We start from the raw sequence: 14800 nt of genomic DNA, 5'->3' as shown, positions 1-14800 counted from the left end.
AACACGGGTCGGCAGTGTGGGGAGGCAGTCAGGAAGGCCAACCATACCTTGTCATGCATCCACAGATGCATCTCAAGCAAAGAAGTGATCCTCCCCCTCTATGCGGCACTGCTCAGGCCGCAGCTGAAGTACTGCATCCAGTTCTGGGTGCTGTACTTCAAGAGGGATGTGGACAGCATCGAGAGGGTCCAGAGGAGGGCCACTTGCATGATCAGGGATCTAGTGGCCTGTTATAAATTAATCGGGGGGGATCAGCAGGCATTGGGGGAATCACTATTCCCCTGTGCACTGCCAGGAGTGACCAGGAATAACGGTCATAAGCTGGCAGAGGGCAGGTTTAGGCTAGATATCAGGAAGTGCTACTTCACGGTCAGGGCGACTAGGATCTGGAACCAAGTTCCCAGAGAAGTGGTGCTGGCTCCTACCCTGGGGGTTTTTAAGAGGAGGTTGGATGAGCATCTTGCTGGGGTCGTTTGACCCCAGTACTCTTTCCTGCCATGGCGGGGGATTGGACTAGATGATCTACTCAGATCCCTTCCGACCCTAGAAACTATGAAACTATATTATTTGAACATTATGTCATTCTCTTCCTCACATTTATCTCTGTGTAAATGTCCTCTAATCTTCTCCTATGTGTCCCTTTTTTCATTCTTATTAGTCATTTGACTGATTTTTACTGTAATTAAAGTACCTAAAGTATATCTTTTCATTTTATATCTTACATCATATGAAGAACATAAACTTATCAAGGACTTTAACTCTTGTGAAATGTTATCACAAATGGACTATAGGAAAGAACAGCTGCTTTGAACTGTAAGTAGGTAGTAACTTCATATGAATGATGGTTATTAATTTAATCCTCTCTGAGACAGATTAAAAACACAAACTGGTTTCAAAATGGCTGAACCCAGTCTAAGATTTGCCCCACTGCCACCGAAAGGCAAATGTGTGTTATGTTCGCTACTGGTCTAAACTATGCTGCTGACAGAAAACCGCATAACTTGGATTAATTCTATCTCAGGCTTTTTGAATGTGTGTACTTAGCCTTGGGGACAAACCAGGGCATGAATCTCAACACAGTGTATGTAGGGATATTAGTCTCAGGTCTACTTAGCTGGTGTGACTTCAATCCACAATACTGTAGTCCAGGGATGCTCAATCTTTTTGCCCAGTGAGCAAGATGAGTGGTGTGGGGCAGCTCTGCCAGTTGGATCCGACTCCATACACCAGAACTAGGCCCCACTGCTTCAGCCAGTGCCATGCACCAGGATTGGGTCTCAGGCTGCTTTCAACTGGCCCTGAGTACCTTGATCCGGTAATGCACAACCTTGGCCCAGCCTCACATACCAGGACAGGCCCCATGCCACTCTGGACACCCACAATTGGCCCTGATCCTGCATGTCCCATCCTGCATGCAGGACCATGCTATCCAGTGTAGACTCACCATGGGTCCAGAAATCCAGCATTAGCTACCACTGCTGCTCTGCCACAAAATTTTTAGACCTAAAGGGAGCCCTGCTGGCCATATTACATGGCCCCAAGTGTTGCATATGACCTTCAGGCTGGGGGTTGAGCACCATTACTACAGTCAGTGGAGAAGGTCCATTCTACACCAACAGTTTATGTGCAGTCAAATTCCATTACATTCTCAAATGGTAATGCGAGTATTTCTATTAATTTCATTATGGATAATAATGCTTTTGGAAATGTTCAAAAACTAAATGTCAGACAATCTAGTAGCAAGAAAAGTAAAATCTTTATCTTTGATGTTAAAATCATCACAAGTCAAGTACTTGCCTTCGTGTAAATCTCTGCCAGTTTCGATAGGCTTCAAGAGCTCAATCTGCAGTGCTGAAGACATAATTTTTACTGAGTAGTTTTCCTGAGGTGTCTGAATTCTGTAATACTCTCCTAATCATGTATACCCCAGAAGAAAGAAAAAAAAATCTTTACTATAGTGATTAAATAAATATTTTAGAAGACTTAATAAATTAGATATTTACCAGATTTATAACATATTTCCCTTATTGCTCTTTCTTCCTCAATGTCTGCAGGAGTCTTTATCAATAAATTAGAGATACCTGTAGAAAACATTTTGAATAGTTAAGGTCTTCCTATTTAAATGTTATAAACAATTTCATTACAGAGAAGTGGTCACTTTTTTTCTTTCTGTTATAGGTTTATCCCAACCCTCTGACTTTTGGATTTCAGACAGAAAAGATACTTCTTAATGCTAGATATTTTCAGCAATACAGTCTTAATAATGATGCATGTCAAAAGGCTGATGACTATTATGATGATAATGCCAGATTTTCACTTTTGGTGATGGTTAAATTAAAATCATTTAAAAGGCTTTCTTGAAATCCTCAGTCTTCAAAAGAAATGTACTCACATATAAGGGAAAGGATCTTGTGTTTACAAGATTTTGAATAACCTGCTATTGAGTTGTTTGGCGATGCCCTAAGTATACTCAGTAAATCTATGATCATTTGTTTGCAAGAGATCTGGCTAGTGGCCTTGGCTACAGAGGAAATGTTCTCAGGCTTAATTCATAGAATTATAAACGAGGGTTAGAAGGGACCTTAGGAGGTCCAAAACCCTGCTCAAGGCAGGATCAATCCTATCTAAGCCATATTTTACATGAGCTCATTTTAAGCTGATTTAATTAAACCAGTTAAAAACCCTACACATACAATTTAAGAATGACTTTTTTGATAGCTGACCTGAAATAAGATGGTCTATGTAGGGATCTCAATTGACATAAATGAAATTGTTTAAAAACATTTAAAATTAAATTATCGTTTGTAGATGCACTCTAAAGCTGCGTCCACACGAGCAGGGGTCTGTGTTTGCAGCAGCACAAACAGTAGCAGCACAAATTGCTTCCATTACTTTGTCCTGTGGTGCACACCCGTGCTCACACAGTTTGCAGTGGGACACACTGCCCCGCTGCTTCACATGCTGCAGGAGGGGCTGGCTGGGGTACAGGACACTGGGGAATCTTGGTAGCAAATTTTGCCCCCATGCTGCAAATTAGCAGTGTGGGGCATGGTTTAACATGCAACATGCACAGTTTGAGGCATGACAAAGAGATTTGTGGCACCACAAACCACACATGCCTGCATGACTGGATCCAGCCTAAGTCTATGACTCTGCCTCAAGACTGGGTAGCTACATGCAGTCTGCATTGTAATGCAAACAGCCATTTCAAAAGGGAAAGAACACACTAACAGAGTAACTTCCATGGCCAGTGTAGCCCAGGGAGTTTGTACAGCTCCCATTGGAGAGAAAACATGGGAATGTTCTGACCTGCTACAGATATGTCCCTGCTAAATGAGTAATCTCCCAACATATCTCTTAGCATCATAGTATCTGATCAAGCAAGCTGTCACTTACGAAAGCTCATGCCTGTCTGAACCATTTAGTCTCTAAGGTTGTGTCCAGATGAGCGCTCCCATGCATTTCTCTGGGGACAACTAGCAGCAGCATAGAGTTGTGCTACTGCTAGCTTTCCTGGGGGAATGCTCTTGCGTGTGCGCTCCGGTATGTGCCAAATTGACCTGGGTGGGGTAGGAGAAGCTAGGGCTAGCACCTGGGCTGGTCCCAGAAGCCTTACCTAGGGACCTACTGAGGCTGCAGTAGTGGCAATCCAAGCACATGGAGCCTGGCTGGCCGCCAGAGTATGGCACTGGCTGGCCAGGCTCCAGTTTTAGTTTTACATAAAATAAAAATTATATTTACAGTTTTCTTCTTGTTCCTCCTCCTCTTCCTCCTCAAGGCTGATGTTTATGATGAGTGGAGGGTGAATGGGTCTTAAAGTGCTTTCTTGACCTTTCAGGGGTTCTTGGCTAAGGACAGGATGCAGGGTACTTTCCTGAAAATCTTGTGTGTGTGTGACATCTATAAGAAAGAACATGACGTTCAGTTTGCTAATAAGGCAATAGAGAACCTGTTTTTCAATATTTGATTATACTTCTGAATCATAATTCTCTGTTACTTTGTTACAAAGAAGGAAATGGCCAAATTTTAGTGTCTTGAGCAAGGCATTGACAAAGTTGATTCTTCCCAGCAAAGAAACACATGAAGAAACCGTGACTCAGAGGGCATGTCTACATGTGTGCATTTATAGCACAGTAACCGAAATTATGCACAGTACGGGCATGCATCTACACGTGCATGCCCATACTGTACAGTAAATATGGTGACTTATGCCAACTTGAGTGTAATTTGATACCTGCATCATGCAGGTATCAAATATATGCCCAATTAGTTACTGCGCAGTAATGCATGTGTAGATGAGATGCCTTACTGTGCAGTAACACTGTGTGTGGACTGATTTGGTATTAGCTTTAGTCCCAAGTCATTCCATGTGCAGTGTTAATGTGCTTTACTTCCTGCATGTGTAGACGCTGGCCTATTCCCACTTATTGCACAGTAATTTACTGTAAAGTAAATTTAAGCTGGTGTAAATGCACGTGTATACACACCCAGAGAGGCATAATGCCTACATGTAATAGTTACAATGAACTGGTAACTATTTTAAGACAAAATGTAATTGTTATAACAGATAAATGCTGTTTTAATATGTGCAATATTATTATGGAGAACATGGATTTATTTTTTTTTCCAATTTGCATTTTCTACAAGCATTTTAGAAATTTATCAGAAATAGCAGCAAGTGAAACTTTTTAATAAAACCCTTAAAGAGTCGACAATTCCTTCTACTATGTTTGTTAGCAAGCAGTAAATGCTGAAGATAAAGAATGGCTGTTTTATTGTTCTCAGTCAAATATGATTTATAAAGCAGAAACATTTTGAAGTTTGTAATATGTAATGGCTTGTTCTCCCAGACAAAAAGAGTAACTGTACATGAAGAGAGCCTGTAAAGATTTACTCCACCAGTGAATAAGACTCAATTTAATGTCTCTATATACGTTTAGCTGTAAGTCATGTGTTAATTCTTCAATATTTCTTCCAGTTGGCCTTGTGAAAAAGTAGCAAATATACAAATGTTCTTTTGAAAACAGAGCTTTCTCTGTTAATATTGCCTTAGGTTATCTAGTGTACTACAAAATGTTTGACCTGAATGTGCATCATGATGGCAGTTGCAAGACACAGGACCCAGAAAACCCAGTTCTATGAAACAGATGGCTTTGATGAAATATGAATGCTCCTTTAATAAGGATTTTCTCTGAAACAGCAAAGACTCCTATACCAGGCTGCATTTTCTCTTACAGTTATGGTAGGAAATGGAAGCATTTTGCCAAAATCAGATGCCTAGTTTCAAAACTGACATTTCAGTCATTATGGGAAATATGCCACAATATAGGACATTTCAATGTTATAGCAATGATGAGCGGTGCCATTATTAAGATAATGTTGTTAAAGAAATTAATGTACAAAAAGCTAAACTACTTTCTAAAAGTCTTAAATTTAGACAAGACAAATATAAACTAAAGATTCATGACATGTACATTGTTTAAGGACCACATACAATTCAGTATTGACTACAGCATGAGTCCTATATTTTTAGAATCCATACAGATCCAAATGTTGACATCAGTCACAAAGGTCTGCAGTACATTATTAAATCCTATGGAATCACTTCCCTTTTAGACTGTGTACATGCATTCAAATAATCTGAGAAAATTCTCCCACGTTTGTCTTCCTGGTAGAGAAACATACCTGGACCTCTGTCTACAAACATTCAAATACTGAGGCCCTGAAGAGCAGAGAACCTGCAGTGCTGCCACTGTGCAGCCAACCCTACGCACACATCTCAGGCATGCTCTGCAAGCTTCCTTAGTCTGTAAAGTGACAGACTGCATCTGTGCATAGGGCAGCCCAGATTGGCTGACCCAGGCTGCCCAGTCAGCTTGCTTCCCTGTGATAAAATGTGGAGATTGTGAAGGCGGAGTGTTTTGCTCTCTGCTGGAGTAGCAGAGTCCACAGAGTCTCTCTGGGGACAGGGGAAAGGGGGAGAAGCTAGAGGACTATGTTCTCCTCTGAGAGAGGTCATGGAATATATAGACATTTGCTCTCCCAGGGAATGATTTAACTCTGGTTGTTCCCAGGTTATTTTTCTCCTGGAGTGGCCATTTTTAGCGTGAGAGAAAAAGCCTGAACTTCTATACACTTGTGTTTTCTCCTGGAAGAGCAGTGACTCTCCCAGGAGAAACTGAATTAAGGCCTGTCTGAAGCCTTAATTCTTTACCTTATAAATAAAGTCATAGTTTTGGTTTAAAGAAACACAAGAAAACAAAAAGTTCTACCATTATTAATCTCTTTTTTATAAGTAATTTGAGACTGACTAACCTATATAGTTTTATTTTAAGCAGCTAAAACTCAGCAGCTAGACCAATACTTAAGCCCCTTGTTTAACTAGAGTCCAGAGTGAGGGGAAGTTGGCTAGGGAGTTTGCTTGAAAACTCTCATTCCTTCACTGTAAGCCTGCTGAGAGGAATGAGATTTGCAGGAATAATGAACCCTTCAGAATCAAGGAACAGCTAATGGGCCAGCTACAGAGGCATTTGCTAAGGAAGGTCTGCTTGGAAAGAGTGACAGACAGCAAATTAGAAGACCCAGGGAGATGGCTGGAGGATGTTGCAGTCCCAGAGCCACTACCACTTCTAGCTCTTCCTCTGCTTGCACCTGTGAGGTGTCTGTCCAGGCAGAACCACATACCATTGAGGCTTCTACCCAGGTCTTGGTTTGGTGCTGTGCAGACTGAAGCTTTCAGGTTCCTTCCAATGTCAGCCAGGTGGGGGAGTGCCTGAGATGTGAGTGGTGCCTTCTGGTGGTGTCTCTCAGGGAGAAGGCAAGAGAGCCAAAGGTGGTAGCAAGGCTCTGAAACATCCTCCACCATGAGGACTTACTTCATCAATTCCATGCTGGAGAAAACCTCAAGGATTGTGGAGGAAGGACTGCTAGAGGTAGTGCTAGAAAAGGAAGACAGTATGGACTCCCTGGAAGCTTGTGACCTCTGGCACCTAGAAGAAGTCATCATCCCCACCTGCAATGGTTTGCCTGAAGAGCAGATATGGAGTGCTAGCAACAGAGAAGGAGGACTGCATTTCATTGGTGGAAGAGGCCAGGCCAGAAATCACCAAGGTAGGGAGGATTGGGACCACTGCCAAGAAGAGGAAGTGACAGGTGGTAGTGGTTGGAGACTACCTTCTGTAGGGAATGAAAAGATCCATCTGCCAGCCTGACCTGGGAGGTCTGCTGCTTGCCTGGAACTCAGATCTGAGATGTCATGAAAGGTTTACCAAGATGTATCCAACTCTCTGACTACTACTCCATTCTGTCCATCCATGTGGGCACCAACAATACTGCCAGGGTTCACCCTGAGCAGATCAAAAGTGACTACAGGGCTTCGGGGTGTTCTGCTCGATCCTTCTGGTCAAGGAGAAGGGCCCAGGCAGGGGCATATACATTCTGCAGATCAATACATGGCTGCATAGGTAGTGTCGGCAGCTGGGTTTTGGCTTTTTGACCATGGGATGTTGTTCCAAGGAGAAGGATTGCTAGGAAGAGATAGGATCCACCTGACAAAGAGAGCAAAGAACATCTTCATAAACAAGCTAGCTAAACTACTGAGGAGGGCCTTCAATTAGGTGCGCCAGGGCATGGAGACCAAAGCCCTGAGGTTAGTGGGGAAAAGAGTGACCCAGAGGAAGCACAAGGAGGAAGGAGCAATGGGGGAGGCCTCTTCACTCATCCTAAGAAGGTAGGGCAATTCGCTAGTTACCTCACGTGTCTGTACATGAATGCACAGAGTCTGAGAAACAAGCAGGAAGAACTGAAAGTCCTAACTATGACATGATTGGACTAATAGAAACTTGGTCAAATTGCTCACATGACTGGAGTATTGTCATGAGTGGGTACAAAATGTTCAGGAAGGCCAGGCAGGAGAGAAGAGGATGAGATGTTGCACTGGAAGTAACATTCTGAAATTTTTGTATACATTTTTTGAAGGTTTTGTATGATTGCTCAAAGCTCCAGTATGAAACCTATGAAGTAGACTATGAAAATAGGCTTGTTGAAAGTCTCTAGTTAAAGGTCAGGGAAGAAAGTAACAAGGGTGAAGTCATGGTGGATGTCTGCTATAGATCACCAGACCACATGAATGAAGTAGAGGAGGCTTTCTTTAGACAACTAGTAGAAGTTTACCAATCACAGGCCTTGGTTTTAATGAGGGACCTCAATCACTCTGACATATGCTGGGAGGACAATACAACAGTGCACAGGCAATCCAGGAAGTGTTTGGACAGTGTCGGGGACAACTTCCTGGTGCAAGTGTTGGAGAGACCAACTAGGGGTAGTGCTTTTCTTGACTGTGCTCACAAACAGAGAAGAATTGGTGGGGATGTAGAACTGGATGGCAATTTAGGCAGCAGTGATATGATTGACAAAAGGATCTGACAAAAGGAAGAAGGGAGAGCAACAGAGTAAGGACTCTGAACTTAAAAAAGCAGACTTTGACTCATTCAGGGAACTGTTGGGCAGGATCCTCTGGGAGATGAGTCAAAGTGGGAAAGGAGTCTAGGAGAGCTGGTTGTGTTTTAAAGAAACGTTACTGAGAGAGCAGGAACAAGTCATCCCAATGTGCAGGAAGAATAGCAAATAGAGCAGGTGACCAGCTTGGTTTAACAGGGAAATCTTCAGTGAGCTTAAACACAAAAAGCAGCGTATAAGTGGAAGCTTGGACAGATGACTAAGAAGGAGTATAAAAATAGTGCTTAAGCATGCAGGGATGAAATCAGAAAGGCCAAAGCACAATTGGACTTGCAGCTAGCAAGGAATGTGAAGGGTAACAAGAAGGTTTTCTACAAGTATGTAGCAACAAGAAAAAGGTCAGAGAAAGTGTGGTTCCCTTACTGAATGGGGGAGGCAACCTAGTGACAGAAGAGGAGGAAAATGTGGGAGGCACAATTACTTTTTTTAACTCAGTTTTCACAGGCAAGGTCACAGCCCCCAGACTACTGCACCAGGCAGCACAGTTTGGTGAGAAGGTGAGCAGCCATCAGTGATGAAAGAACAGATTAGGGACTATTTGGAAAAGCGGGATGTATACAAGTCCATGGAGCCAGATGCGTTACATCCAAGGGTGCTGAGGGAGTTGGCTGATGTGACTGCAGAGCTGCTGGCCATTATCTTTGAAAACTTGTGGTAATCAGGGAAGATTTCAGATAATTGGGAAAGGGCAAATATACTGTCCATCTTTAAGAAATGGAAAAAGGAGGATCCAAAGAATTACAGACTAGTCAGCCTCCCCTCAATTCCTAAGAAAAACATGGAGCAGGTCCTCAAGGAACCTATTTCTAAGCACTTGCAGGAGAAGAAGTGATCAGCATGGATTCACTAAGGGCAAGTCATACCTGACCAAACTGATTGTCTTTTATGATGAGATGACTGGCTCTGTGGATGTGGGGAAAACAGTGAACATGATATACATTGACTTTAGCAAGGCTTTTGGTACAGTCTCCCACATCATTTTTGCAAGCAAGCTAAGGAAGTATGGGTTGGATGAATGGACTGTAAGGTGGACAGAAAGCTGGCTGGATCATTGGGTTCAACAGATAATGATCAATGGCTCAATGTCTAGTTGACAACTGGTATCAAGTGGAATACCCCAGGGGTTGGTCCTCGGGCCAGTTTTGTTCAATATTTTCATCAATGACCTAGAAGATGGCACGGAGTTCACCCTCAGAAAATATGCGAATGACACCAAGCTGGGCGGAAGAGTAGATATGCTGGAGGGGAGGGCTAGGATTCAGAGAAACCTCAACAGATTGGAGGATTGGGCCAAAAGAAATATCCTGAGGTTCAACAAGAACAAGTGAAAAGTCCTGCATTTAGGACAGAATAATCCGATACACCGTTACAGGCTTAGGACCAACTGGCTAAGCAGCAGCTCTGCAGAAAAGGACCCATGGGTTGCAGTGGACCATAAGATGGATGAGAGTCAGCAGTGTCTTTGTTGCCAAGAAGGCTAACAACAGCTGTAGGGGTGTTGCCAGAATATGAAGGGAAGTAATAATTCTGCTCTCTTCTGTACTGTTAAGGGCACACCTGGAATACTATATCCAGTTTTGGGCCCCCCACTACAGAAATGATGTGGACAAGCTGGAGAGAGCCCAGCAGAGGGCAATGAAAATGGTGAGGGGGCTAGGACACATGGCTTCTGAGGAGAGGCTGAGGGAACTGGGTTTATTTAGTATGCAGAAGAGAAGACTGGGGGGAGCAGGGGTGCAGATTTGATAGCAGCATTTAACTACCTTAAGCATGATTCCAAAGAGGATGAAGCTAAACTGTTCTCAGTGGTGGCAGATGACAGCCACAAGGAACAATGGTCTCAAGTTGCAGCAAGGGAAGTTTATTCAGGTTGGATATTAAGAAAAACTCTCTCACTTGGGGGATGCTGAAGTAATGAAATGGGTTATCTAGAAAGGCAGTAGAATCTCCATCCTTGGTGGTTTTTAAGGCCTGGCTCAACAAAGCCCTGGCTGGAATGATCTAGTTGGGGTTGGTCCTGCTTTGAGCAAGGGGTTGGACTAGATAACCTCCTGCAGCTGCTTTCAACCCCAATTGTTTATGATTCCACAATACAATCTAATCTGTAAAAAACAACTTTGTATTCTTTGGGAATATCAAATTCAGTAGTTTTGCCTACAAAGTCTGAATCCTTGTCTGTAACTTCAGTTCTATACACGTTGATCCCACTCTTGAAAGCCAGACCAAACTCCATTAGAAGAAATATGAGTTTGTCCTTGGGAGGGTTTGAGAAAGAATTTATCATTTTCCCCAGAAACAGTCCGTCTTCCAGAAACCTTTGAGTAAGAGAGAAATCATTGGTAAGAGGTATTTGCTTCAGATGTTCTCCTAAAACACCCAGCCTGGAAAAAACTTAAGTGAAGTCAAGAAAGGAAAAATGAGCACTTAAAGATGACCTGGATGCAGGCTGCAACAGTAGAACTTTGTTCTGCCTGCAAATGAGTGAGATTTGACATGTATGTAATGGAATATTAAAAAAATGCCTTGTAGACCCTTGTTCCATATGATGCCCCAGTGTGGACTGCTGGTGACATTACATCTAGCCAAGAACAGTAAATGATTGTAGCTGGCTGTTTTTTTCATTGGAATTCCTAACTACTGTACATAGCCTATCTAGGATCTTAACATTTTCTAGTGGTTATCAGTGTAATTTCTAAGTGCTAACGACTGGATCCAAGAGTGTACTTAAATTCTTTTTATGCACATACGTGCCATTTAGAAGTCTGTGTTCAAGTAGGTGATTTCCAGAAGTCATTTGTCACTGGGAGGCCATAGGTTGGTAGTTTTTCCACCAGTATGGGTTTCTTGGATGCTTAAATTCTACTACTCCTGACCCAGAGGTGCCACCATCTTGGCATTTATAGACTGAAAAAGACCATTTGGGACTCACCAATAGTACATCCCTCCACTCAAGATCAAAGCTAACACACACAGACAGCAGTTAGCTCAATATATGGCATAGTAGTTACAACCATTTTCATTAAAATGAAGAAAAAACACAAGAAGGCATGTTACTGACAGTTCCACACACTTTTTGTAAAGTAGACTAGTGGCTAGAACACTTGCTCAGGAAGTGGGAGAGCTGAATTCTCAGGGTTTCCTTAGCTTAAAGGGGTTTTAACCCTATTTCTTCTCCACATGTCACTGGAATATGCAAGAAGGAGTACGACTCCGTAGCCTTTTGATAAAGGCACTCTCTAAAAAGTGAGTGCTAGGAATCAGAGCATGGGCAGGTGGCCTGTTCTAATGTTTAAAGCCAAGACTAAGGCCCAAAGTCCGGAGGTAAGCCAGAAACTAAAATCCAGGGTTAGAAAACCAGGGGCTAAGAACTAGGATCAGAAAGCCAAGACCCAGAGTCCAGAGACGAACTAAAGTCAGAAACTAGAATCAGGAGTCAGAATCAAAAGACAAGTGTCACAGAGCAAGGTCAAGGCCAGGTTATCAGAGACCAAGACAAAGCTGCAAGCTTTAGAGCATTAGGTTTGATGAGAGTTCTAGGTTTATGGCCTAAGGCCTGGCTTCCTAGACACAGAAAGCTAATTAGGCATTCAATCAGATAGCTCCTGAGGTAGGATACTAAGTTCTGGTCACCGCTCCAGTAACTGCTTATGTACTTTGCATTAAACCAGTGATTTTGCTGTGCTGTGGCATTCTGGGGTGCATTTAAATTCTTTCAGGGGTGCCACAGTGCGTAACTAGCACTGTTAGGTATACAAACATGATTTACAAGATAAGCCTACAAGATTTTAAATGGGAATCCAGAGTGTTAAAAAGACCATCTGTCTGGATGTTCTTTGCAACAGAAAATGTCCTCTATTATTTGTCTGTGGTCAAAAACAAGTGAAAACTAAAAGCTGATATTTTTGAGGTGTGCTTTGAGTCTATCAAGGGGTGACTTGAGTCTAAAAAGGTTGAGAGCCATTGCAATAAATTCATTAGATATAATACGGAAAAAAAATTGAGATCAGGGACCAGAAACTGGAGAGTACCCTCATAACTGGGCTGGAGATTCATTCTTCCTTCTGATTTCTCTATCTCTCTGACTCACAAATTCCATATTTACTTTTCAGAGAAGCAAAACTTCATCAGGAGAGGAGAGTTGACCAGGTCATTAGCTGACTGATAAAGATACTCCCAGGTGAGACGTGGGTTTGAACTCCCTGAGGCTGCTGAAGGCCAACTACCTGGCCTGTACTACAACCTAAGAATATGCCATAAGTGCTAGGATATTATATAAAAGGTTGTACTGCTACCTCTGATTGTATTTTAAAAGTGAAGAGCAAGTCAGTCATACATGATTTAGACACCTACAAGAAGGGATCTCTCCTTGGAAGAGGAGAGGGATTTCACGTATATCCTCGTTAGAATTTTCTATCCTTAAGTGCCCCCCACTCAATGTAATAATGGTTCTGAATCCTGTTGTGAGGCACTTAAGTCTCCTCTTTCATTATAGGTACCAACGTTAAATTTGTGACTTCTACTTTGGGGCACAGGTGCATAAAAGTTAGGTGGCATGTGGGTGATCCAGCTTCAAATCCCTGTCCTGAATCTACTCTATGTTCTGGCTGCCTAGATATAGTGCTACTCTGGCATGGCTGTCTCTAGCTTTGTGTATGTGTTGGGGGAAGGAACTTATAAAACCTCTTTGTTTCTTTTGGAGCAGAATAGAAAAACCTCTATAATTTTTGCTGGATGGGAAAACTACTTTCATCCCAGTTGTAATCTCAAACAATGCAAAGGAGGATGAATTCTTGTTTATATATTGACTTGTGGCTACTTATGTAAGGTCAAGAAATGGGACAAATATTTTTGCATATCTTCTGCCCTTCAAACTGAAAATTAAATCATTTGGATCAGTAATGTGAGAAAAGCAGCCACCACTGGATGACAGAAACGGAAAATTTTTTTTGTTCTTCTGATATTAAGATGAAAACCACGGATGGAATGGATGATTTTAGATGTTGTTTTAGAAAGTTTACCTGATGAGCTATGCACATGTGGTGCTACAGTAAGCAAATACTGTTTATAATTACAACCAATTGGTGTGCATGAGTGGTTAACCAGTGAATCAGGGCTATATAATGAATAGCCTCTAAAATACATCCTGTAAAATTGCACCATAATGTGCCTTCAAATAATACTGTACACTCTGTAGGGGAAAAAGAAAAAGCACTGTATTGCCTTGACTTTCAGATCACGTACTATAGTTAAGCCCTGCAAAGACCTCTGGCAGTACCATTATGCTGTTGGGAGTCAACACACATGTCTGCATGCTGAAGACTTTTCAGGAACAGTAAGAAATTGAAGGATTTTTCTACAAAACAAAATCCTTAAATGTATTTGACTTCTTATATACAATTACTGAGCGTTGCAAACAAGACATGACAGTCATACAGTACATCCAAAGATAGGCAGCATTTAAAACATAACAGGCTGCATTGTTCACTTGTGGGGCATATAACTGAGCTGTTATTGAGTACATCACCTTTGGTATAACAGTTAGCTATGGAAATTCCTAACACCATGACTAAAGAAAGCTGTATGACAACCCTAGTAACATAGTTGCAATTCCTTTACTAACTTTGATCTGAGATCATATTTAACCTCATTGAAAATATTGTAATTATTCATCTAAATAGGCCTTCTATAAGCATGCATCTAGTATGCTTTAGCATATCTATTTGAAAGTCTAAATTACTGAGAAAATATTTTTACTCACTGCTACTAGGTGGTAAAAAAAGTCCATTTATATTACGTGGTTTGCTATGATGAAAGACGCAACTGATCCTCACGCAGCCTAAAGGCTGAGTTTCCCAGAAACATGAGATATTGTTGTATTTTTGCTAAAAAAAAAGAGTTTTCAGACATCATTATATGAACCAACTACAAACAAATAGGGCAATGATTAAAAACAATATGGGTTAAAAGAAAGAGTATATTTTCCTGGAGGCTATATACAAGTTAAACAAGGCTGCTCTGACACGCTGTAATTACAGTACGTTGGAGTGCTAATTGCTGTGCTCCAAGAGATTTCAGCATCTCACGTATCAGCATCCCCAGACTGAAAAATGGCATCCAGGGCGCCTTAACTAAAGCTTGTTCAAGGAACTTTAGTTCAAGCACCCCCATTTTTCAGTGGGGAAACTGATACATGAGATGCTTCAGGTGCTTTAATTAGAGTGGTTCTTGGAACTGCTCTAATTAAAGCCCTCACTCTCCAGAGCACATATATAAACACCCCATG

The 14800-nt window shown here is 41.9% G+C and overlaps 1 protein-coding gene across 1 annotated transcript in view; it reads right to left on the bottom strand.

Annotated features, from left to right (window-relative positions):
* The window catches only part of CUNH12orf50 (chromosome unknown C12orf50 homolog), a 42803-nt gene that overhangs the window by 23045 nt on the left and 4958 nt on the right, over positions 1–14800 (bottom strand). Inside the window, exons 3-6 of the mRNA XM_019545281.1 lie at positions 14276–14399; positions 3742–3900; positions 2004–2081; positions 1798–1911 (exon numbers count right to left, since the gene is read on the bottom strand). Of these exons, the coding sequence (XP_019400826.1) occupies positions 1798–1911; positions 2004–2081; positions 3742–3900; positions 14276–14399 (475 nt within the window). The remainder of the gene's footprint in view (positions 1–1797; positions 1912–2003; positions 2082–3741; positions 3901–14275; positions 14400–14800) is intronic.

The sequence above is a fragment of the Crocodylus porosus genome, unplaced genomic scaffold, assembly GCF_001723895.1.
Source record: "Crocodylus porosus isolate Cpor-Errol unplaced genomic scaffold, CroPor_comp1, whole genome shotgun sequence".
NCBI lineage: Eukaryota > Metazoa > Chordata > Crocodylia > Crocodylidae > Crocodylus > Crocodylus porosus.
Note: the sequence above shows the minus strand (reverse complement) of the source record. Positions and strands in the feature narration are given on the sequence as shown.